This window comes from Sabethes cyaneus, chromosome 2, assembly GCF_943734655.1.
Source record: "Sabethes cyaneus chromosome 2, idSabCyanKW18_F2, whole genome shotgun sequence".
NCBI lineage: Eukaryota > Metazoa > Arthropoda > Insecta > Diptera > Culicidae > Sabethes > Sabethes cyaneus.
In genome coordinates this window covers 172,998,987-173,022,001 of record NC_071354.1, presented here as the reverse complement: position 1 = coordinate 173,022,001, position 23,015 = coordinate 172,998,987, and the positions used below count along the sequence as shown (strand labels likewise).

Below are 23,015 nucleotides of genomic sequence, written 5' to 3'. Positions count from 1 at the left end.
AACACTTGGCTGAGGAACAATGGTTCCTTTCGTTAAAAAGCGCCATATTGACGAATACGGAGATATTTCCAACCTACAATAAATTTGAAAGGACTGTTACAGTGTGCGAGGAATCCGAGAGAGAGAGTGTTATATCAGTTTGTCTGTGAATAGAAATAACCAAATCAGAAGAAATTTTATGGATCCGGTTCAAGGAGGAGCACATTTCAGAGGTTGAGAAGGAGCAAAATGGTTGAAAATATGATTTACCACGTCATTCCAATTCGAATGTAGCCGAACACAGTTTTAAGGAGTACCATCCAATACCTTCGACGTAGGTCCATCTTCTTCACATTGTCAACGAATGTTGTGAATTAGATGTTGCAGAAAGCCTGCTGCTGATATACTTCAGACCAGAGATGCCAAAGTTCTGGATATTTCAGGATTATCCAGACTTGTTGATGTATTTCCGAATATACTGACAAGCCGTTGTTTTATTCTGATTTTGGGGAAAAAACTGATTTTTTCCGATTATTATGCATTTGAAGTAAAACCCTACAGACTCTAAAACTTTATTTATTTATTTTCTAGCATTTAACTGTACGGAATTATATAGCGTTTTCTCTATAATTAATTACATTTCGGTTTTTAAACTTGTTTCGTTTAATTGCCAAAACTCAACGACGCGAAACTGTATCAATTACATATTAGTTTTGAATCGTTTCGAACTGATTTATTGTGTAACTGCCATTGATTTTGCCAAATCTTATAGTCCCGCCTCGTAGCTTGTGAAGGGTGATTCTGAACGTAAATAGTTACGAACAAATTAATTCACCATGCACCATTTTACTGACGAGACATCAAAGTGTACATAGCGAATGTGACGACTGCTACCGCTGTTGTCAATGTTTCTACGAGTTTCATGCTCAATGATCGATAGTCTGGATCGGAGAGAGAGTGCCTTAAATTTGTAAGATACTTCAGTGCTGCTGGTTGCACGTCTAAATTCTATAGCATGTTCTATTAAAGTTCTGTTTATTGAAACCCCGTTACCCCATGTTCATTTATGTGAGCTGTATAGCGTGTTCTTTTAACGTTCTATTTCTATTGTTTTAGCAGCCTCTCGCTAAAGTCACTCGTAACTCAGGAGTCAGTTTCAGGAACAGAGCACGAAAGAAAACATGCCACAAAAAAGGACGGAAAAGTAGGAAAAACACGAGAGAAAAAGTATAATAAGACCATTACAAATATTTTATAAAGTTTTTGTCCTTCCGGTGTTGGGCCACTGAAGGGGGGGCTGGTGGTCGAAAAAAAACGGATTTTTTTAATCTAGCAGAAAAGAATATTGATTTTAGGCATTTTTATTTAAAGTTTAAACGTGTAAACCACATCTATTGTTGCTTTTAAAATATACGTTAGGCCATTGCAAATCATTTTCAAAGTTTTTGTCACCGCCCCCCCCCCTTGGAAATTGGCTTGAAAAATCGGGGGGCAGAAAAATAATTTGTAGGATATGAGTCAAAATTTTTTTTTATACGATCAATTGTCTGTGGGCTCTACAGTCTGAAAAACTCGAAAATGAGTGTAGAAGTTGAGTTAACGCTTCTAGCACGAATCAAAAATGGAAATTCGAACAATGGAATTTCCGAAAATGTTCCAAAAAATTTTCCTTCGTTGTTGTCTTTTTTTCGTAGATTTTTGCATAGAAAATAATAACGTATATAATATAAGCAAGAATAGATTCGGTTTTCACGTTTAAACTACAAATAAAAATGCTTAAACCCAAGTTTTTTTTTGCTCGATTAAAAAATTCACTTTCACATTCCCTTCTCAAATAAACAATAAACAAAAATTCACTTTGTTTCTTTTGCGCCCCCCCCCCCCCCCTTCAGTGCCCGAACACCGGAATGACAAAAACTTATAATAATATAACAAATATTTGTAATGGCCTTATTATTTTCCATGCAAAAATCTACGAAAAAAGACAAAAACGAAACAAACATTTTTCGGCCGATTTTCGGAAATTTCGTTGTTCGAATTTCCATTTTTGTTTCGTGCTAGAAGCATTAACTCAACTCGTACACTCATTTTTCGAGTTTTTCAGGCTGTAGAACCCACAGACAATTGATTTTATAAAAAAAAACTAGCTGACCCGACAAACTTCGTATTGCCACAAATTAACCTGTGTTGTATATAAATCATGAATCTCGGATGATCTTTGTCACAATCTCGAGTTTTGCAAGTTTCTGAGGAGTTCAACCTTAGATGATTCATTTTGGCAGTTACGTAACTATGAAAGCGTCCCAGGTAACCAATAAGCATCACCAATACCATTCAAATGTAGGCCAATAAGCATTTAAGTCGTCTTATATGCTACTTAAATGCTATTTTGGCAAAATATACAGCTACTTAACTGATAACCTTCTTATAGTGCTGACAATGCTAATTTACAGCTATTTACCGACACGATGAATTTGAATACAATTTTGGATGCAAATTTACAACACCTATGCAGTCAAAAAGCTAATATACAACAACGTGCAGTATAAAATGCCAGATACGCTGATTTGCTGCTTATGTTAACGCTTATTAGTTACCAGGAATGGGTAGTTTAATATACAAATTTGTAATTTTTCCTCACAGTAAAGTAGAAAACAACTCCCCTGTCCCCTCATTGCATAGCCAGAAGGCGGATAGTAATATTCGCCATGATTGTACAACATTTCGCCGAATATCATTTTGCGAAAAACCTTAAGCGGAATGTACCATTTCACGGAAAACTTTTTTGTGGAAAGTACCATTTCGCGATCCTCTCATTACTCGCTGTCGCTCGTTCCAGGAAACCCAGGTAGACCTAGGAAAATAAATAAACCTAGACAATAGTGATTTCTGCGGGGAGTTGCCTCCCCACAGTGGGCGGCGCTTCCGACGGCGGGTCTCCGGCAACACTCGCGGTCGTCTCGTCCTGAATGATTTAGTGTTACTATAGATAGTTTTTGGGGTCTTGTTATTGACTAATGTTTTATGGAAGAGTCACATGCCAAATTTGGTTCCATTTGCTTGATTAGTACTCAAGTTATAAGGAAATTTGTATTTCGTTTGTATGGGAGCCCCCCTTCGTAAAAGGGGAAGGGGTCGTAATTCACCATAGAAAAAATTTCTGCCATCTAAAACTCCCACATGCCAAATTTGGTTCCATTTGCTTGATTAGTTCTCGAGTTATGAGGAAATTTGTATGGAAGCCCCCCCCCCTCTTAAAGGGGAGAGGAGTTATAATTCCCCTTATAAAGAAGGGAGGGGTCTCAATTTACCATAGAATAAATTCTTGTCACCGAAAACACCCACATGCCAAATTTGGTTCTATTTGCTTGATTATTTCTCGAGTTATGAGGAAATTTGTATTTCATTTGTACAGGAGCCCCCCCCCCTCTTAACCCCCCTCTTAACCTTCACTAAAACCTTTCCTGGCCCCAAAAACCTCTACATGCAAATTTTCACGCCGATTGGTTCAGTAGCTTTCGATTCTAAAAGGAACATACGGACAGACAGACAGACAGACAGATAGACAGACAGAAATCCTTTTTTATAGGTATAGATATAAAAAGCCTGGCCGGGAGCCATCATAGAATTTTACAATTCGACTGGCAGCAAAAATATACGTCACTTATCGACATTATCGACTGCTTCAAGTGCAAAGATATTTTCACTGCCTGTTCTGCAGATGCAGATGGAGCGGATCATACAGTGATTGCTTATGGATCAGAAGATGGCGGTTCAATTCTCGAAAGAAGACGGCATGCATTTTAATAATTAGCTTGCATATACGAATTGAAGTTTCCATTGCAGCTTCGAAAGCAGCTACCCAAGTAACAATTTCAGGCTGATCAAACGCTTTTATTGCTGAATTTATTCAACTTGTGGCTGAACTATGGTTTAGTTTTAGAAATAAAAACCTTTTTTCAGCTCTTAAGTATCTAAATCAAGCTTCGGGCTTGCTACTAGCTGCTTTTGAAGCTGCAATGGAGTTCAATAGAAGCTTTTGCGCGTTTTGAAATAACCAATTTGCGCAAAGCTAGAAACAACCCAAGTAACAGTACTAGCTGAATTGCAAGAGTAATTGCTGTTTACGGGTTCATTTAAGGCGATCAAAGCTGCATAAAGTAAACACAACAGGCTTACCCAGGCTTAATAGAGGATTTTTCTGCTAAACAATCCGCTTCTAAACAGCCATAAACATCAAACCGTTTTACGGCTGCTTAAAAGCGTTTAAGTGTAGAGTAGAAGCTTTCATTAGGCTCACAGTTTTCAAACTACTTTAAGGCTGCTTAAGGGTGTAAAGTGGCTTTAAAAACTACTACCAAGTTTTTATTCGGCTCACAGCACACATACTGTCAGATCATAAAATTTCAGTTATGTCTTTTTTCTACATTATCGACTGCTTCAGGTGTAAAGATATTCCCACTGTCTGTTCTGCAGATGCAGATGGGGCGGATCACACGGTGAGTGCTTATGGACCAGAAGACGGCGGGTTCAATTCCCGAAAAAACCTTGCATTCCTAATTAGCTTACTTATACGAAATAAAGTTATTCATAATTAAAAATAATCGCGTTCGACAATGTCCACGGCAAAATAAAAATGACACATTCCATTTTTTTTTAAATTTAAAAATAGATTTTTTTTAGCTGCATAAAGGTTGATGAAATGTTGATTAAGCGACTGAAAAAGCATTGCAAAACTATTACTCGTTCTAAAAATAGAATTGACAGCATTACGCAAATTGGCTTTTTAAAAGCGCGGAAAAGCCTCTGTTAAGTTTCATTGCAGCTTCGAAAGCAGCAAATAACCTGAAGCTAGATAAAATCACCAAACTTATATGTTTAGTAACTGAAAAAGGGTTTTTATATCTAAAACTAAGCAATAGTTCAGCCACAGGTTGAATAAAATCAGCTATAAAAGCGTTTGATCATCCTTAAATTCTTATTTGGGGGCGTACAGTGGTGATATAAAGGGCAATATAATTGCGCAACAAGGATTTTCTCTGCCTCAAACGAATAGGTTGTTTAAGTCTCCAATTTCGGCTGAATACGTATCGTAGAGTTGTTTACATAAATTTTATTCGATGCATATTCAGCTATGGCTGTATAAAAGGGGTGCTAAAATGTTTAATCAGCGCATAAATGTTTCTTGGGGGGATAGAAAAATGTAAACGAAAGAAAAGGCGGAAAACCGGAGTTAAAATGGGTACAAAAACCAAGAAAACGGCACAAAAAAGGAACACAAAAACGAAACAAAAAGTGGAAAAACGAGACTGGAAAAGACATTAAACGGAAAAAGGTAAGACTTGTGAGAGTATAAAACGCAAAATGTCAAAAGGGATAAAACTGTATGCGCTGAATGCGTTTTATATTCGCCTTCATGCAAGGCTGTCAATTTTTTTGAACATTGCACTGGTCCGGGCACGATGGTGATTGCTTTCAACTATTTTAGACAAAATTAACGAATGCGAAGCGGTGCTGTAAATGATAACCCAGAATAATTCATTACAATTTTCTGTGTAGCTAAAAGTTGAAAAATGACAAACATCCCTGGTAACATTTTGAATTTTATAGCATTCTCATAATGGTATTTATGACCGATTTTTGCCATAAAAACAATCTTGAAAGTATAATAAAACCTTCGTTGTTACTTGGGATTATATGTTTTGAGCAAGCTCCCTAAACCGTAACTTGTTCGTGCTCCCAGACACAGTCTTTTACACCTTTTACAGTATCGTTGATATACTATTTTTTGTTTCTATGATTTTGTTCTGTGATTTATTTCTAACTGGGATGTGCCAACTAGCCGAATTCATCATCGAAATTGTTAGCCATCGCCCCGCAGTCTGACGTGAGTGGAGCACGGATCATATTTCTACATTTCGATAATAAATTTCAAGGCAAAAATAAATTTATGTAAAGTACATGCAACAGATGCTAATTGTGGTCAAGTATAGTCGGTTTCCTTTTGCCCGTGTTCACCGGTATTGTCCAGTTCAGTTGGTTTTGCAGCGAAACTCGTCGGGCAGTTCATTCGACGTTTTTTTCCGTTTTCAACAACATCTTAACATTAAACGCAGCCAGGGAGGCATCTTTTCTTCAAAGATCAACAGGAAGCTGTCGAAAGAAAAAAAAACCGGTCTCACAACCATAAACACTAGAGATCGAAAATGTCAACTTTTATGAATCATATCGACAGCCATGGATTGTGGTTTAAGCTTTTCAGCTTTTTGAACAACCGCGTGCTAACGAAAGTTCGAGATCAATAAGTAAATGATGGAACAAGTAACATGTGGGAAAGAATAGAAAGACCTAGCTGATAGTGGATCCGAAGAATTATATTGCATAACACTGACTAAAATTGTAATTTGAAAATCAAGTTCGATGGCCTTTTATCAGGCGAACTCAGCTGGTAGGCAACAGTGAAATAAAATTTGAATACAATTGCCTTTTTCGAACGGCAATAATCATGCAGTGTTGGGCTGGCAGAAATGCAGTCAGTACAAAAACAAGTCATTCCCAACCGAGCCCTGCTCTGTTTGAGAGTCGATCATCACATTTGCAATTCAAGCACTCGGCACTGTAGCTCTTCAGTAAAAGGTGCAGTCTTTTGAGTTTTTTTTGTTTGTTTTGTTTTTATGATGACGCTCCAATTCTACGAATAAAACTGAATTAATGTGGGTTTCAAGCGTTCGAACGCTTTTAGTAGCAGACTCTAGACTATTGTTTCTGAAGTTGAAGGATTTCTGCCCGGCATGTTATGACCAGACAAGAAGCGGTAAATTCCTAGCTTGACAGCAGCGCAGAGTGCTGCTCTCAGGCTTCATCAGCAGAATACTAATTCAAATGCCGCACTAGATCGTGCTTAACATTCACATCTGCCATTGCTTTCAGCAGTATTAACTGTCAAAGCCGAATTTTTCAGCCACTTTCCAAAGACAGTGCCAGAAAAGTTACTTTATTGATTCGTGCTAAATCGTAAATTGGTGTTAAGTGTGAAAAGTAAGCCGTTGGCAAAATTACCTATTTTAAAAAGTGTCGTAACTGTTGAAATGCGAATAATTTAAAATTACATTTATTTCGCACATACAATGGACAACGTTCACTTTTAAAGGCAATAAAGCAAACAAAGTTCTGCAATTCGAGGTAAAACATAATTAAGGCTCCGCTGTAGGCGGCCGCCACTGCTTTTCACTTTCAGTTTCAAGACCTAAGCCGTTATTTTGTTGTTGTTGTTGTTGTCCGCTAATTACTGTCAAGCCAACTGCACCAGCACTTTACCTCATCCGGTTGCGGGCGGGTGCACAGGGTCGAATTCACTAGCGACCACAGCCAGTCAGTCAGTCAGCATCCGTTACCGGCAATGTTAAACGAAAGCGAGTGTGGAAGTGACCTCCGATAAGTTCGTGATATTCGGCACAATCTTCCCACGAGTTGGTAGCAGCAGGAAAGGTTATCTCGATATTTATCGCAATCGCATAATTATCTCTGCTGGTTCGTGACCAGCTTCACTTTCATCGGCGCCCTGCCCCGGCTGACCTTGTGTACCGAAGTAACCCCAGCAGAGCGTGCTTGCTTCCCGCCGCGTCGCGATAAGCGAAAGATGGATGAAGCTGCTGTGGTGCCTGTTCGTTGCCTGCGCTTGGCTGCGCTGAACCTGTTGTCGAAAAGGAAATGCAAACGTCATGCAAGCCGAATCACTGTGCGCCCTCCGCCAAGGTGCTACCGCCCGCACCTGAGCTGCTCGGAACAGGTTTCAGTCGGTTTCCAAACCTGCGCTCGCTGGACCCAGAGCTGGTGTCGTTGAAAGAGAAAGTGAAAGAGTTGGCTTCCTACGGTAGTACGGATGTAGGTATGTCCGTTTCATAGGCCTACCGGTTGCAGTGTTAAAGTTTCTGCTAGGTGCAGATCGGGTTTTCGATCGTTGGAGGTTCCTTCGAAATGGAAGAGTACAGACACTGCTGAAACTTGGCTGTACCAGCCACCATCATAGCAGCGATCGGTGGCCAGTGCGTAAAACAACGGAATTTCGCTACCAGAATTTCAATGACATCGTCATCACAGATGGAAGTTAAGATAGCTGCAGGCTATCGGACAAAACCACTGTGAATGGTGAGCTTAACCGGTTTTTGACATCGAACTGAGACGATACGCTTGAATTAGTATATCAAACAACCGGAGTTTGATTGATAATGGCGGCCGAAGGAAGAGTATAAACTGTTAAGTTTTATCATTGCATAACGCAGTCGGTTCAGCGATTATTGTAAATGTTTTGTAATATTTAATTTATGTGGTCTGGAATATTGTTTCAAGGGATATTTTTTCGACTTTGCAATTTGTGCGTGAACTTTTTTTTTTACGTAGAAAAACTTAACCTGATACTTTACAGCTTTATGTCTAAGAATAAACGGCAACTCACAAAGGGCCCCATCTGCCGAATCGGGATAGACTAACAAGCTACTGTACTTGAAAATCGTTAAGATTTGAAAACTGAAAGGAGAAATCAATCTGAATTATTGGCGACTACCTTTAGTATGAAACCAGGATACGAATTGAAACTTGGAGGGTGAACTTACCTCCTAGCCTAGACCCTAACCACCTAAAACTTGATATCCTGGGACTGACCGAGGGCAGCTAACCGAACACTGGCGAATATAAGACATCGTTCGGGTAAGTCTTGCACTACTTTGGCAAAAGAGTTATGTTTTGGCGCTCCAATGCGATGGAATTTGACCCCATGATTTTTTGTTGGACAGATTTTGCAGCTACTAGTGTTAGTGCTGTCATATTCAATTTATGCACTATGCCTGAATTGATGCAATGAGCATGATTAGCAGTATCATTCTTTACTGTTTCTAGTACAAATGAAATGAACTTAGCATTGCCAGCTTGAAACCACCAACTCGAGCGAATCACCTGCGTTCATGATGGTGTTATTCTCTACATTCTTTCATCCTCCACAAAAGTGAGTGGAATCAGATGTGAATCATTCATTCATTTTGAACTGCCGACTACTTGAAATGAAATTTTGATAAACATAAACAGTGCTCCAAATTTTTCATTCATTTCTTTCAGCCAGGTTTTGGTTGATTTTAAAAAGTTAAACTGCCTATTTTAAACTAAATTTTGAGATCTAAAATATCAGTCAAGAGCAAGAAAATTGACTGACAGGTTAGTCGAGCAATCTTTCAGTACTGCAATTCGTGAATAAATTATTTTGAAGGGTAAAAAACTGAGAAAGACAAACACAGTCAGTAGTTCAGTAGTCATGTCCATGGGCTGACAGATAAAAGAATACTACCAGGGGTAAAACTGTATGCGCTGAATTCGTTTTATGTTCGACTTTATGCTGGGCTGTCAATTTTTTCGAGCACTGCACAGGTCAGTAGCAGGCTAGTGCTACGATCCTATCGACCCTAGCAGTTTTCGCAGTCAAGACTCGAACATACCACACCTGGACCAGTTACTTGAATCCCGAGCCACAGAGCAGCCATCTGACGGAACTGCCGAAGAGCAATGCATCGGCATTAAGAGCGTCTTTATCATGACTAGTGATGAAATATTCCGAAAAGTGCGCACAGGACGGCGGAAGTGGTTTTTAAATGAAACCTGAAGGATAACCAGCAAGCGGAGAGAGACAAAACCAAGCGTTGAGCGAACGCGAACCATAGCGACTAAATCACCAATCTTGTCGGTGGGCTGAAAGTGCCTGGATCAACTTCTTAGCCGAGGAAGGAGAGAAGGCCGTTGCAAGTGGTGATATCGGTTTGTTGTACGACATTTATTGCCGCTTTAGTGCCCATAAAAGATAAAACTGCCCAGTTATTGACTGATCGTACAAATTATCTTCATCAATATGGGTATGAAGTGAGAAAGGCAATAGGGAAGAAACGTTCAACATAGCTCTAACCATCCCACGCTCATCCTAGCGCCTCCACGTGCCCATACCCGAGAATACTCCAATTCGGAATTGAATAGCAGAGCTTGGAGGTGCGGGGTTGTGTGGTTTCCGGCTTCTACTAACTATGCAACTGTAGTTGTAGGCAAAACAACGAAGTACACGGTTTTGCCTTTCTACTATATAAATATATAGTATAAAGGTATAGAAATCACTTGGAAAACCGGAAATGGAAAGAAGGTCCTGCGGGCCGAATGTCATATACCATTCGACTCAGTTTCGAAAACTGAGCATTTTCTGTGTGTGTGTATGTATGTGTGTGTGTGTGTGTGTGTGTGTGTGTGTGTGTGTGTGTGTGTGTGTGTGTGTGTGTGTGTGTGTGTGTGTGTGTGTGTGTGTGTGTGTGTGTGTGTGTGTGTGTGTGTGTATGTGTGTGTGTGTGTGTGTGTGTATGTGTGTGTGTGTGTGTATGTGACGCTTTTAATCTCACTCACTTTTCTCGGAGATGGCTGGACCGATTTTAATGTTCTTAGTGTCAAATGAAAGGTCTAGGTGTCCCATTGGTCGCTATTGAATTTCATACTGATCGGACTTTTAGTTCAAAAGTTATGTATAAAAATATGAAAAATATGGGACTTCATTATCTCATAGGTCCCTTAACCGATTTGAACAAAATTGATTGCATATGAAAGAGGAGCCTTGCAAACCCTTAACTTCCAAATTTCATGACGATTGGGCTTGTAGTTTGAAAGTTACATAAAGAAATGTGAAAAAATAGTATTTAAAACATATTTTTGTAACATATAAGCATTAATTCAATGAAAAACATCACACATTTTATTATTATTTGAAAATTACTACTGAGATCTATCAAACGAAACCGAGTTATTTAAAATCGGACAGTTCATTCAAAAGTTATTTAAACTTTAACACTTAAGCACCGTATATTAAACCGTTAAAACGTGTGAATTCAAAACAAATGTTGATTGTACTCAATGTGTGTGATGTATGTGTGTATGTATGTATGTATGTATGTATGTATGTATGTATGTATGTATGTATGTATGTATGTATGTATGTATGTATGTATGTATGTATGTATGTATGTATGTATGTATGTATGTATGTATGTATGTATGTATGTATGTATGTATGTATGTATGTATGTATGTATGTATGTATGTATGTATGTATGTATGTATGTATGTATGTGTGTGTATGTGATCCCAAGCAACAATGTGAGTTTGATTGTACTCTTCTGGTGGTTTTCATGACCAATTTTGGTCTTGAATGTCATCATAAGAGTGTAATAAAACTCAAATTGTTACTTGGGATGACAATTTACAATTTTTAAATTTGCATTGAAATTCAAGAAAATATGTTTCTAACTTTTCTGAATCAATTGTCTGAAATTTTTGAAGCCTCTTAGTGGAATACGAAATTTGAAATTAAAGAAAAGAAAAAACTTTTACCGACTAAATCCCACTATTTAATATTTATTCGCAACAGATACGTATACGCTTTGAAATAAGACGCTGTTGAAGCCTGCACGTCGTAGGCGAACTACGTATCTGTTGCAAATAAATATTAAATAATGGGATTCAATCGAAAAGCTTTTTCTTTTCTTTGATTTCAGATTTCAATTGTCATTTTGTTCACTTGCTGTTACTCACAATTGTACACGAAAAGCAAACAGCGAAGAAAAGCAGTTAATTTAAACATGAAGGTATAGTGGTGTATAGGATTAAAAATGAGTTGATTTTTCCAAATAAATTTATACAAATTTCAAACAAATTTTGCGCATCAATAGATGCTCTTTTCAATCAATAGATAGAGCTTAGAAATGTTATATGAAAAATAGGAAGTAAACGTTGCACGGTAGTAATTTTGTAAGATTTGTTTTCGTTAATGACATTTTAAAGGACAGATGTCTTATGTCATGTATCATGTTTCAACAAATAAATCAAAAATGACAAACACTGAAAATCATATCGATCATATTTCCCATTCTCAAGCATGTTTAAGGCGCAGCTTTTGCAACCCTCTTGTTTTCCTAACCCTCCAACATTGTAAAAACGATGCGATCAAGCTAATGACTATCTTTTCATGAAAGTACATTCAAAAAAAGCATAAGTTTTGATTTTCATGCAAAAATAATTATCTGAAGGAGCGCCAGCTAAGAAAAAGTTCAATTTCTCTTTTTCATATCTAATGCTCTATTCAGTTATTTTTTCTAATTCAGATATATTGCAAAATTGAAGCCAAGCAAACTAATAGTAAAATTTTGAGATTAATCATTTTGTTGTCGATATTCTTTGTCTTCAAAGGCGAAGTATAATAATAATTTTTCTGAACTCTTGTTTTTCAAAGATGCTAACTTTTGAACACATGGTATTAATTAATTAGCAACAAATCTGTTCTGAACACATATTTCATATTGTCAATTCAAAACAAGTTTCCTATGTGGCTCTGAAGCCCGAAAGTTTAGGCCGATCGATTATAAAACTAAATAAGGTGTTACAAGTATCTACGCACACAAGGAAAGAAAATTTAATTATTCTACGCAATACGTTGTGAATTTTACTGGCAAATAAGGATTTTGAGGAATACGGAACGGATATTTAAAAATATAGTCAAGTTAATTATACATAGATGTTCCTGAGAAATTAAATGATGATTATTGTGACAGTAGAAAGGCTAGGTCACGCCGCTAGGTGGATTAATTCGGGTTTTATTTTCAAGTATTATTCGCATGTTCAACCGTCTAACTTCCTTTGATGCTTTGTCGCATCCTTATTTTTAAGCCAACCGGTTCTTCAATATCTTAAGCATTTTACGAAGACTGGCTTTCATGATGACTTAAAATTTCTCAATAGATAGTGGGAAGTTCCGACGAGTTTGGCGGATTAACGTCTCCTGATACAAAAATAACATTGCTATCTCTGTACCAGCCTACGATCAGTCAGTATTGACAGACCACAGATAAGCCAGTAGGTGCGTCTGAAGGCACTCGGCCCGGTAGAATTAGCCGTTGATGGTACTCGTCATGATGAACGGCAAACATACTTTGCCGTACTCACCGATGCACAATGGGCAAAAATGAGCTCGTAATTCCAAGAATTAGAAGTCGCTGGTTTAGAATCTTACCTGATACCAATTTTTATGTAAAAATGCAGGAAATCTTTTGGTGATGATTTCATCCTGCGCTGACTTCGGGAAGTGGTCCATTTTGCCCTATTTCCCCCAAAAAATCAAGATAAACCCTAATTGAGCAGTACAAAAATTTATTTGCTGTTCGTGAAATGAACACAAATAGCTTCCAACCGTTGTCAAAACATCAGAAGAAACAAATCCCATCCAAGAATAGAATACAGGGATACGATATAAGACAATTTATAATTTCTAAAAGTTGTCTTATATCGAAATTGTCTTATATCGAAACATGTTTTTTTAAAAAAAAAATTGCATTAGCGGTCGCCAGTTTTGCTCTGTGTTATGTGTTTACGGTTTTTGAACTATTTATTATTGTTTGAACTATTAGTTTTTTATTATTTTTGAGGTTATTTTGAAATTATGAACATCTTCATGGCACCGATTTCAGAATGGAAAATCAGCTCTGGTATCGTTATCAGCTATGTCAAAGGGATTTGTTTCGATATAAGACAAAATTGTCTTATGTCGAATTGTTTTATAACGAGGCTGTCTTATATCGAGGTATACCTGTAGTCCAGTGGTGCCCAGACATAGGCGTGGTGCGGGCCAAATCAGATCGCCCCATGAGTCCGCGGGCCGCAATGACCTCTGGCGATTTCTGCGCATAACAAAATGTAACATTTGCGGCAGCCAAAGCCGATTTTTAGGAATCACCACAAGATTTTAACTGGAAAACAATCAGATCTACAATATGCACGAGGTATTAGGACTGATCTGAGTGACCTCTGTGTCACCAACAAAATTATTCATAAGTTCTCCATCCTTCAAACCAGTCCGCGGGCCGCACGAATTATCATGAAGGGCCGCATGCGGCCCGCGGGCCGCAGTTTGGCCATCACTGCTGTAGTCCATTTTACCCAATTCACCCCCATATACATATATAACCTAACTAAAGCGACTGAAACTAACTCAAAGGCAAAAACAGTCTTCAGAAAAAATATGTATTTTATCATACTGAATAACTTTGGAGAACAGTTGAAAGCAATAAATAAATTGGATGTAAAGTTATTACAGTGGACCCCCGTTCGTTTGAACGATTCCTCATGCAAACTAACGGGGTTAGTTTTTAATTTGAACAACTGGTAACCCTAAATATGCTGGAACTTGTGTGAACTGGCTGCCCTGCTCTTTGTTATTGTTTTGGTCACCCCATCGACATCTCTATAACGAGCTGCAGTGAACGTCAGCGACAGCATGTCCTGGGCTCAAAATTTGACAGCGGGCCCAAATAAGACTGCTGGCAGTTGAGTGAAACGCAGTGCTGACATGCTATCTCATTTTCGCACACTCGAGATGTTGGCAGCGAAAACATGGTTGCTTGCCAATGGGGTGGTTTTGGTGGTTTGATTCAGTTGGCAGTTGCAAGCAGCGAATATTTCATTCTCCGATCGGATTTCTACCATAATCGTTGGGAAAACGCAATGTGAAACAGTTTAAACACGGTAGATCAGCACAAACAAATCGTGTTTATGTGCATTGTCTGCATAAGCAAATGTTGTCATATTGAGAATGACGTTTGAACCATTTTTAATTTGCACGTCGTGCAAACCAACGGGGTTCAAATTAAAAAGTGTTCAGATTAAAAACGGTCAAACGAACGGGGGTCCACGGTATGCAGAATTGATTTTTCAGTGTCATTTTCAAACAAATCATTATATCTCGCAACTAGTAAAAGTCATATAGTTACTATATTCAGCAAAGTTGCTCATTTTAGTGTCTTCTACAACTTTTCAGAAGAAAATTTTTTTTCGGGCGTATTAAAAAACAAAAGTTTGTATCACCCTGATAGATGATTATAAGATCACCTTAATAATTTAAAAAGATGCGCTGTATTTTATTGATAAACATCTCCAAAGACACCATCATTAAGAACGTATGATTTTTTTACGCAATAGCAAATGAACGTGTTTTTGTAGATCTAGGAGAGAATTAGGCATCAAAACGGACCGATTGTGACTTCATCACGGTACTAAATCGATGACATTCAACTCTCCTGATGCCTTTCGAATTAATTGGTGCTATTCGAGTTTATTCCCGTGTCTTTGAATTAGTTTTAATCGCTTTAATTAGGTTATCTATGTATATGGGGGTGAACTGCGCAAAATGGACTATTCTTGCATTTCTCACAGTATGGAATGGATGGCATTTGTGTCTTCTGATGCTTTGACAACTATTTGAGCTATTTGAGTTCATTTCCCGGGCGTCAAATAAGTTTTTATACAGTTCCCCTACAATTATGGACCATTTAAGCAGAAGTATGATTTTAAAACAATAAATTGTAGCGCATACTGTTGTTTAAAAGCAGTTTATAAATGTTTTTAGTTACAGAAATATGTAATCTTTCAGTTGATTCAGTTATTAAACCCATTTAGTGCAAGTTTTCTACGGAAATTAAGCTTATATTATGACTCATCAAATACACAATTATGGATCACTTTTGGAAGCGGTCACAATTATGAAACAATTTTCATCATATTATGGATCAAAAGAAAAAATACCCTTTTTGCAGCGAATTCACTCTATGAACTTTATTCAAATCATGTAATAACATAAAAATAACATTTTTCAAATCGTATGAAAGACCTTATGTGGCTTTTAGTCTGTCTTTAGATGCCTGTCGTCCTTCTTCGAAGACACCTACCGATCGGCTTTTAGGAATGCTTTTCGCGAAAAGAATCATAGGCTCACCAGCTGCGCTGGCGCCGAAAAGGCTAGTATAGGATGAAGTTTTCTTTTTTCCGAATTGTTATTAATGATGTAGGTACAGTGGACTCTCGAAAAAGTTAATCGATGCAAGAGTTTAATTTAATCCCTGCTATGATGCGACTCTGTATAAAACAGTGGAAAGGCGACAATAAACCGAAAAAATGAAAAATAAACATAGAAGGAAATCGCGCGGATGTGACCGAAAGCTCGAAGAACCAGTAAATTCAAACTCTCTAACAAGTTAAGGGAAAAATTAACGTTTTAGATTGTTGCATGAGAGCTAGCATTTGCTTAATTTTTGAGACAAACCGTTGCATATGAACCATCATAGCGTTTTACTGCCTTACGTAACTTTCCTGTACTGCGTAGTTCAGAAACAGTATTTTCCAAAAACTCGGCTCTGTGCAGTTTTCGATTCTGCTTAAAAAAAATTTGTAATAGGTGCTAAACTGTTTGAATTTGTAAAAATTACATTGGAATCAAGGTGATCCATAATTGTGAAAAATTACCTTGTTTTGGTCCCTATTATGGATCACTTTGAAAATTACTTATTTTTGCAGGAAAATCATTGGCAACCACCAACATTTCGCTGAATCGTAAAGAACGTAACTTGATCTTTATGTACGAGTCATTTTTTGCTCGAAAATTGGTGATTATGTCACATAGCAACCTTATGAATGAGGAACGTATTGCTTATGCTGATTGAAAAAAACGACAGACATTTTGATAGATTCTCGATAGCAACGTTGTACGCTCATTGAAAAAGCATCAATGTCGGGATTTAAAGGATGTTTTATGTGTTAAAAGCTAGTTAATATGGTATATTTTGTTGCAAAAATGCTTCAAAACCTTCAAACAGTTTGTTTAACTGAGTTATTTAACTTGAAACACAAAAGTGATCCATAATTGTGGGTGATCCACAATTGTGGAGGGAGTGTACTGTTCAATTAGCTTTTATCATGATTTTAGGGGAAAATAGAAAAAAAGGACCACTTCCCGAAGTCTACGCTGGATGAAACCATCACCAATCGATATCCTGCATTTTTACATTAAAATAGGTATCAGGTATCAGGTAAGATTCCAGTCCAGCGGCTTCTAATTCTTGGCATTACGAGCTCGTTTTTGCCCATTGTGCGATAATCAGCCAAACTAAAAAGTTTTGGGAAAATTTGGCCACCTTCTTCTTTGTAATCTCTTCAGGAATTTCGAGGAGCGGCCGATAGCAACAGAAACTGGGGAACCTAGATGCAAGTGGATCGGACACACGAGTTACCGATTGATTGGCTGAAGCAAAATGGCCACGGCCGTGATGGTTGGCGTATACATCGGCCTTCGTGAGGAACGTTCCAATCTTTGCAGACCATATAGTTTCTTTTAGACAAATCCTCGAAAAATTTTAAATCTCGAAAAAAACAACCCTAACTACGAGAAATAATCATGCAAATGAACCCTCAGTTTGAAACCTTCAAGGCAGCGCAGGATTCAGTCAAGCGAAATAGGCTGTGTTTTCTTCGATAACCTCACCGACACCAGGAACAAAGTAACCCAACGTGCGAGATAGTCCGACCAGGTCTAAACCTAAGAAATTGGTAATGAGTGAGAGTGACCCAAGTTAGCGCCGAAGAGTTCAATGGAGACGACTGCTTGAAACAGCTTGAACCACCTTGAATTGTTACTTGAACAAGTAACCATTCTATGTTTTATTACGTTCCTCTAGTGGTTTTCGAGACCAATTTCATAAGACTGCTGATAAAACTATAATCTCCACTACAACTTTCTGATGACCGCTTTAAAACTGCCTTCCGACCAAGGGGCCCGCTCTTCAGAAGGTTTTTATAACCTCTTTAAGAACTAGGTTATAAGCTCAAGCAGTTGTATCTCGATATACTGAAAGCAGCAATGATACCGATTAAGCTTTCGGTTTTTGCTCTGGGAAAAAGCTAAATCAGTTCGCCTGCTTTATCAACTTGTAAATACATCCGTAAGCAAAAATGTTAAAATTTTACTGTCAGACACTGTCAGAGATCGATTTGGATTATAGAGACTAGAATAAAATATAGAAAATTTAATTAATTTTGAGCAATCTCCGTTGGATTGCAACACATCCACATTAAATTTTATCGTGATAGGTGGATAAAATCAACGTACCATTGAAATTTCGCCATTTTCGAAAACTGGTTGTCTTAACGAAATAAATATATTCAATTAGTCAATCTCAATTTCTAACAACATCATTTTAGTTGCTTCCTGTGACAGAAAACCTGATTCATAATATCTTTCTTTTTACAAAATACTTTGCTTTGATCAATTTTTGCTTGCGAGCTAAAACAAAATACCAGAATATGACAATATGGCCTCGTAAAAATAAAGGATTTTGGTGTTGAACTTTAACATTCTTCATAATACCAGCAATAAATGTGTGGTCAGGGTGTTACCGTGTTTACGTGTGTTTAAAAGCTCTATAAAACTAACAGATTTATTGCGGTTTGACAACCTTAAACAGACCAAACTCGTGTTTTAGTCTTTGACCTTGAAATGCGGTCAGGCATTAATTTTAATATTTTATTGAAACGATGGTTTTACAATTGATGGAGGGACGGTAGTGGAAAGTAATGAATTTTTTTTGGTAAGTAGGGGAAAGAGTGGAAAGGAAGAGGGGGGGGGGGGGGGGTTAATAGGAAGCTACGCTTAGCAAGTTGTCGTTGTGACTCCTATCTTTTGTCCAATGCTGGAAGGTGCATAGGTCGATCCAAGCTATAATCAGAGATTATCACCATATGTGAACCCACAACACCTGCCAGGGCGTGTGGCTCGCTGGTACCCGTGTACCTTAGAGTCTAGTGCCAGAAAGAGTCCAGCAAGAAAGAACAAAAAAGAATCAGTCTCATGATGTAATAATTGAAATCAAAAACAATATGCTTCCTGTGTCTCTTTTTATTTTTCTAAACCTATTATTACAAAAGCTTGATTTTTTTTTATATTTTGCTATGCCTTTGAAAACATTTCAAGTTCTGTTATACATGCTGCAATTCTGCAATTTGTATTTTTGTATGCTGTCTGTATGTTTTGATTTGATTTGATTTGATTTATTTGATGTATAGGCTTTGCCCGTTATCACACTTAAAGATGTACATATAGATTCTAACAAGTAAATAAATACATAAAAATTTTACACATGATTATTAAAATACTGTTTAAGGTTATGTTTAAGCTGACCACTTGACATATCAATGGAAATTACGGATTGAAGATCGTTATAAATAGCCATCATTCGATACATGGGCTCATTCCGGGCATAATTCTGCGACCTGTTCGATAAATGGAACGGCCTAATTCTTCTTAAGCTGGTTCTGCCTTCATATCTAGTCACCTGGCTGAACAAGTATGGTGCGCTGTATTTCTCCGAAATAACATTTTTTAGAAACAGAACATCAATTAAAATCCTGCGGTCATTCAAGCTGTTGATTCCTACTAGCAAACAAAGAGATCGGTAGTCAGGCATTTCATCTCTCCAACCAAGATTGCGCAAAGCATATCGCACAAACTTTTTCTGCACACGCTCGATCCGGTTAACGTATATGTTATAAAATGGACGCCATACCACGCTTGCATACTCAATTGTGGTGCGAACCAAACCAGTGTAGATAGCAATTATCGTGTACGGGTCATCTAATTCACGGCTAAATCGTTTCACCATTCCGAATAATGAATTTGCTTTCGTTACTATCTTCTCGATGTGCTTGCCGAAGGTCAATTCACTGTCCATTTCAACGCCTAAATCACAATGGCAAGTTTTCCTTGGGACTAAATCATCACCTAGGCGGTATCCATATTCGATTTTACTCGATTTGCGACTAAAAGAGACCACTTTGCATTTGGAAACGTTTACTTTTAGTCCAAACAATTTGCAAAAGTCCAGAAAACGATTCAAGTTCTCTTGAAGAGTCGCACAATCCTTTGGGGAACGCACAGGAGTAAACATTTTTACGTCATCAGCATAGGTTAACACGAAAACATCGTTTAGCATATCGGGTAACTCATTCATGACGATAACAAACAGCAGAGGGCCCAGATGACTACCTTGAGGTACTCCTGAGCGCGTATTGAACAGTTTAGAATTTGTATTGTGTAGTCTAACATATTGTAAGCGGTTAGTCAGGTACGAAGTTATCCATTTTAAGCAGACACCATTGAATCCATACTTCCGGAGAACTGCGGTCATTGCCCCTATGTTGACTACATCAAACGCTTTGGACATATCTGTATACACAGTATCGACTTGGAAGCCATCTGACATCCATTGCACTGTCCTGGAAACGAATTCCGTTAGATTGGTCACTGTTGAACGTTTTTTCAGAAATCCGTGTTGACAGTTTAGCATTAGAGGCTCGATCCATGTATATGCATGATCGTATACAATACTTTCAAACATCTTCGGTATTGCCGACAAAATAGAAACGCCTCTATAATTTTCTACGGATATCTTCGAACCATTTTTGTGAATTGGTACAATATGCGACATTTTCCAGATATCTGGAAATATTCCTGTTGTCAAAGATGCGTTGAATAGTACATAGAGCGGAAGTAGCAAGCCATCCACACAACGTTTTAGCAAAGAGTTCGGTATTCCATCCGGTCCCGATCCTTTCGATACATCCAACGAAATTATTTTGTCACGAATTTTTTCCATGTTCAGATCAATTACAGGCATGCTTATGTTAGATGCGATAAACTCAGGTATATTGTTAACCGTTGCACTGTCGTAAACACTTTTGAAGAAATCAGCAAACATATCGACGGCATCCTGCATATTTTCACTTTTTTTAGAGTTTAGAGTGACATTCAAAGGAACTCCTTTGTCCTTACGTTTATTATTTACAAATTTCCAGAAACATTTTGGATTGGCCTGGATATCTCGTTGCAGCCCATCCAAATACAAACGGTGTAACTGTCGATGTCTTTCTTTAAAAGCATTTTTCGCTAAATTATAAGCGATTTCATCAGTCGCAGATCGAGTCCGTCGGAACCTATTATACAGCTTCTTTTTTTCTTTAAGAAGTCTTATCGTTTCATAGTCAAACCATACCGGATATTTACGCTTGTTTTTAACATCACATACACGGCAATGGCGAGATAAAATACTGTATACAATATAGTAAAATATAATTACATTGCAGTCAAGTGCTGTTTCGGTATTCCAATTGTTAACATCTATCACGTTAAAAACGGAAAATTTACTCAGAAAAACCAACATAGAAGTAACGGAAGGTTTCACATCATCCGTGCTAAACGCATCGTCGGAAATAAAAACGTTACGCCAGTCTACACATAGTAGTTCCTGGGTGATCCGTGCTCTTGCTGCATCTTCGATTTGATGAGTGTCTAAAACCTTTACAATTTGACCAGTGTGTGCGACAGCATCTACAGATGCCATAGACAACTCACTAATTGTAATGTCAATTGACATGGCATTATGATGCACTTCGTTTCTGATCAGCGGGTCACTCACTTCAACACAGCAGCACTCATCGTCGTTAGTAAACACTAGATCCAGGAATCTGTTGTTTTGATTCGGAATACTGCAAATTTGCAACAAGCCACAAGCAGTCATTGAATCAACCAACAGTTCTTCTTCTGGCTGTCGTACTTGATAAGGTAACAAATGCAAATCTACTTCATTCTCGCGACACCAAGTCGTATTTTTGAGATTGAAATCACCCATAACAATAATTTTGCTTTCAGGTGACGACGAATCAACAATATTGCGGATGCTATTTACATACGACTCATGTCGATCGAGTTTCGAATCAGGAGGTAAGTACACACAAGAAAGAATAATTTCTGTATTATTCAAAAGAATTCTAACGGTTATTTCTTCATTATAGGGAGATTCGAAAATAACACTGCTGCAAAACCTCTCATTAACAGCAATCAGCACTCCACCACCACTAGACTTATCAGAATTGGTTGAAGATCTATCGCAACGGTAAACTATAAATGATTGTGGGAACACGAACAGATTTTGAATTGACTCTTCTAAATTTGTTTCACAGAATGCGTAAACATCAAAATCACGTTCCAGTGCAGACATAAAAACAGTTTCCAGCCGGGCACTACTTCGGATGCTATTCACATTTTGGTAGTATATGTGCAGTTTTTCCTCCTTTATCTCATATTGATAGCAATTTCGTTGAACAGCTGGATCATGCACGCAAGAATTAAACCTTTCTGGACTAGCAACACTACGTGACGAGGGTAAAGAGCGAGGTAAATCAGACCGTCGGGGATTGTTCACTATTTGGTTGGGCCGGCGGAGGGATGCGAAATAATTTTGGTGGATATGTGCGATTATATTCAAATTCGCGGAAATAAATACCCTTCTGCCAAGATGAGGCAGACATCGCTTTTTCTTTATATTCCGATCCTACCCCCACCTTGAAAGACACATAGGAAAGCTCCTCCAATTTTCTATCCCGAGGAACAAGTTTTACTATATCAACCGCGGACGCTGGTTCGATTTCTAAATTACTGCGTACTAAAGTCGAAATATCTTCCACGGTGGCTCGTGGATCAAATTTCGATAAATACAGCCAGTACTTTGATTCTATTCGAGCGAGCGGTACTGTTACATTAGAATCAATTTCTTTGTTACCCACAAACTCAGTGCGCTGCTGGCTACGCATTACTGCTTCGCCACTGGCACCAACTCGGACACGTTTAGCCGTTTGTGGTGGGAAGTTAAAGCTTGCGGTGCGCTTGGGGGTACGGGGTGTAAGATCAAGAATTGTATTAATCTTTGCGGTGTTTTTTTGCACTTCGCTTCTCAGCTCCTCTAATACTTTATTTTGTTGCACCTCGAGATGAAGCATAGCTTCGTTTGTGGAAGCAATTGCTTGACGAAATGTTGCATTTTTCATCATTTTTGTACATGCCGCGCACATCCAAAACAATTGTTCGCGGCTGCGAATCAACTCCTTAATCTCATTTGTAAGTCCGACACAGTGCAGATGAAATGTAGACTTACAAAATCCTTTACAGGTTATTTCCTCCTCACCGGGTAACTCATTTGCACAAGAAAAACAAATGCTCGACATTGTATCGTGGCTTGACGAAAATAAACTCGGAGAAAGTGATTAACGGCTTAAATCGAATGAACTTCACTTGATTACGATAAATTTAATCG

General features: G+C 38.0%; 1 protein-coding gene across 1 annotated transcript; it reads left to right on the top strand.

Moving 5' to 3' along the window:
- Nucleotides 1-7,689: 7,689 nt before the first annotated feature.
- LOC128736358 (uncharacterized) lies at nucleotides 7,690-22,163 on the top strand. The gene is made up of 6 exons (XM_053830834.1): nucleotides 7,690-7,867; nucleotides 21,381-21,487; nucleotides 21,575-21,646; nucleotides 21,718-21,818; nucleotides 21,886-21,971; nucleotides 22,031-22,163. Exons 1-5 carry the CDS (start codon nucleotides 7,690-7,692, stop codon nucleotides 21,923-21,925), a joined length of 498 nt encoding a protein of 165 aa, XP_053686809.1. The 3' UTR covers nucleotides 21,926-21,971; nucleotides 22,031-22,163.
- Nucleotides 22,164-23,015: the final 852 nt, after the last annotated feature.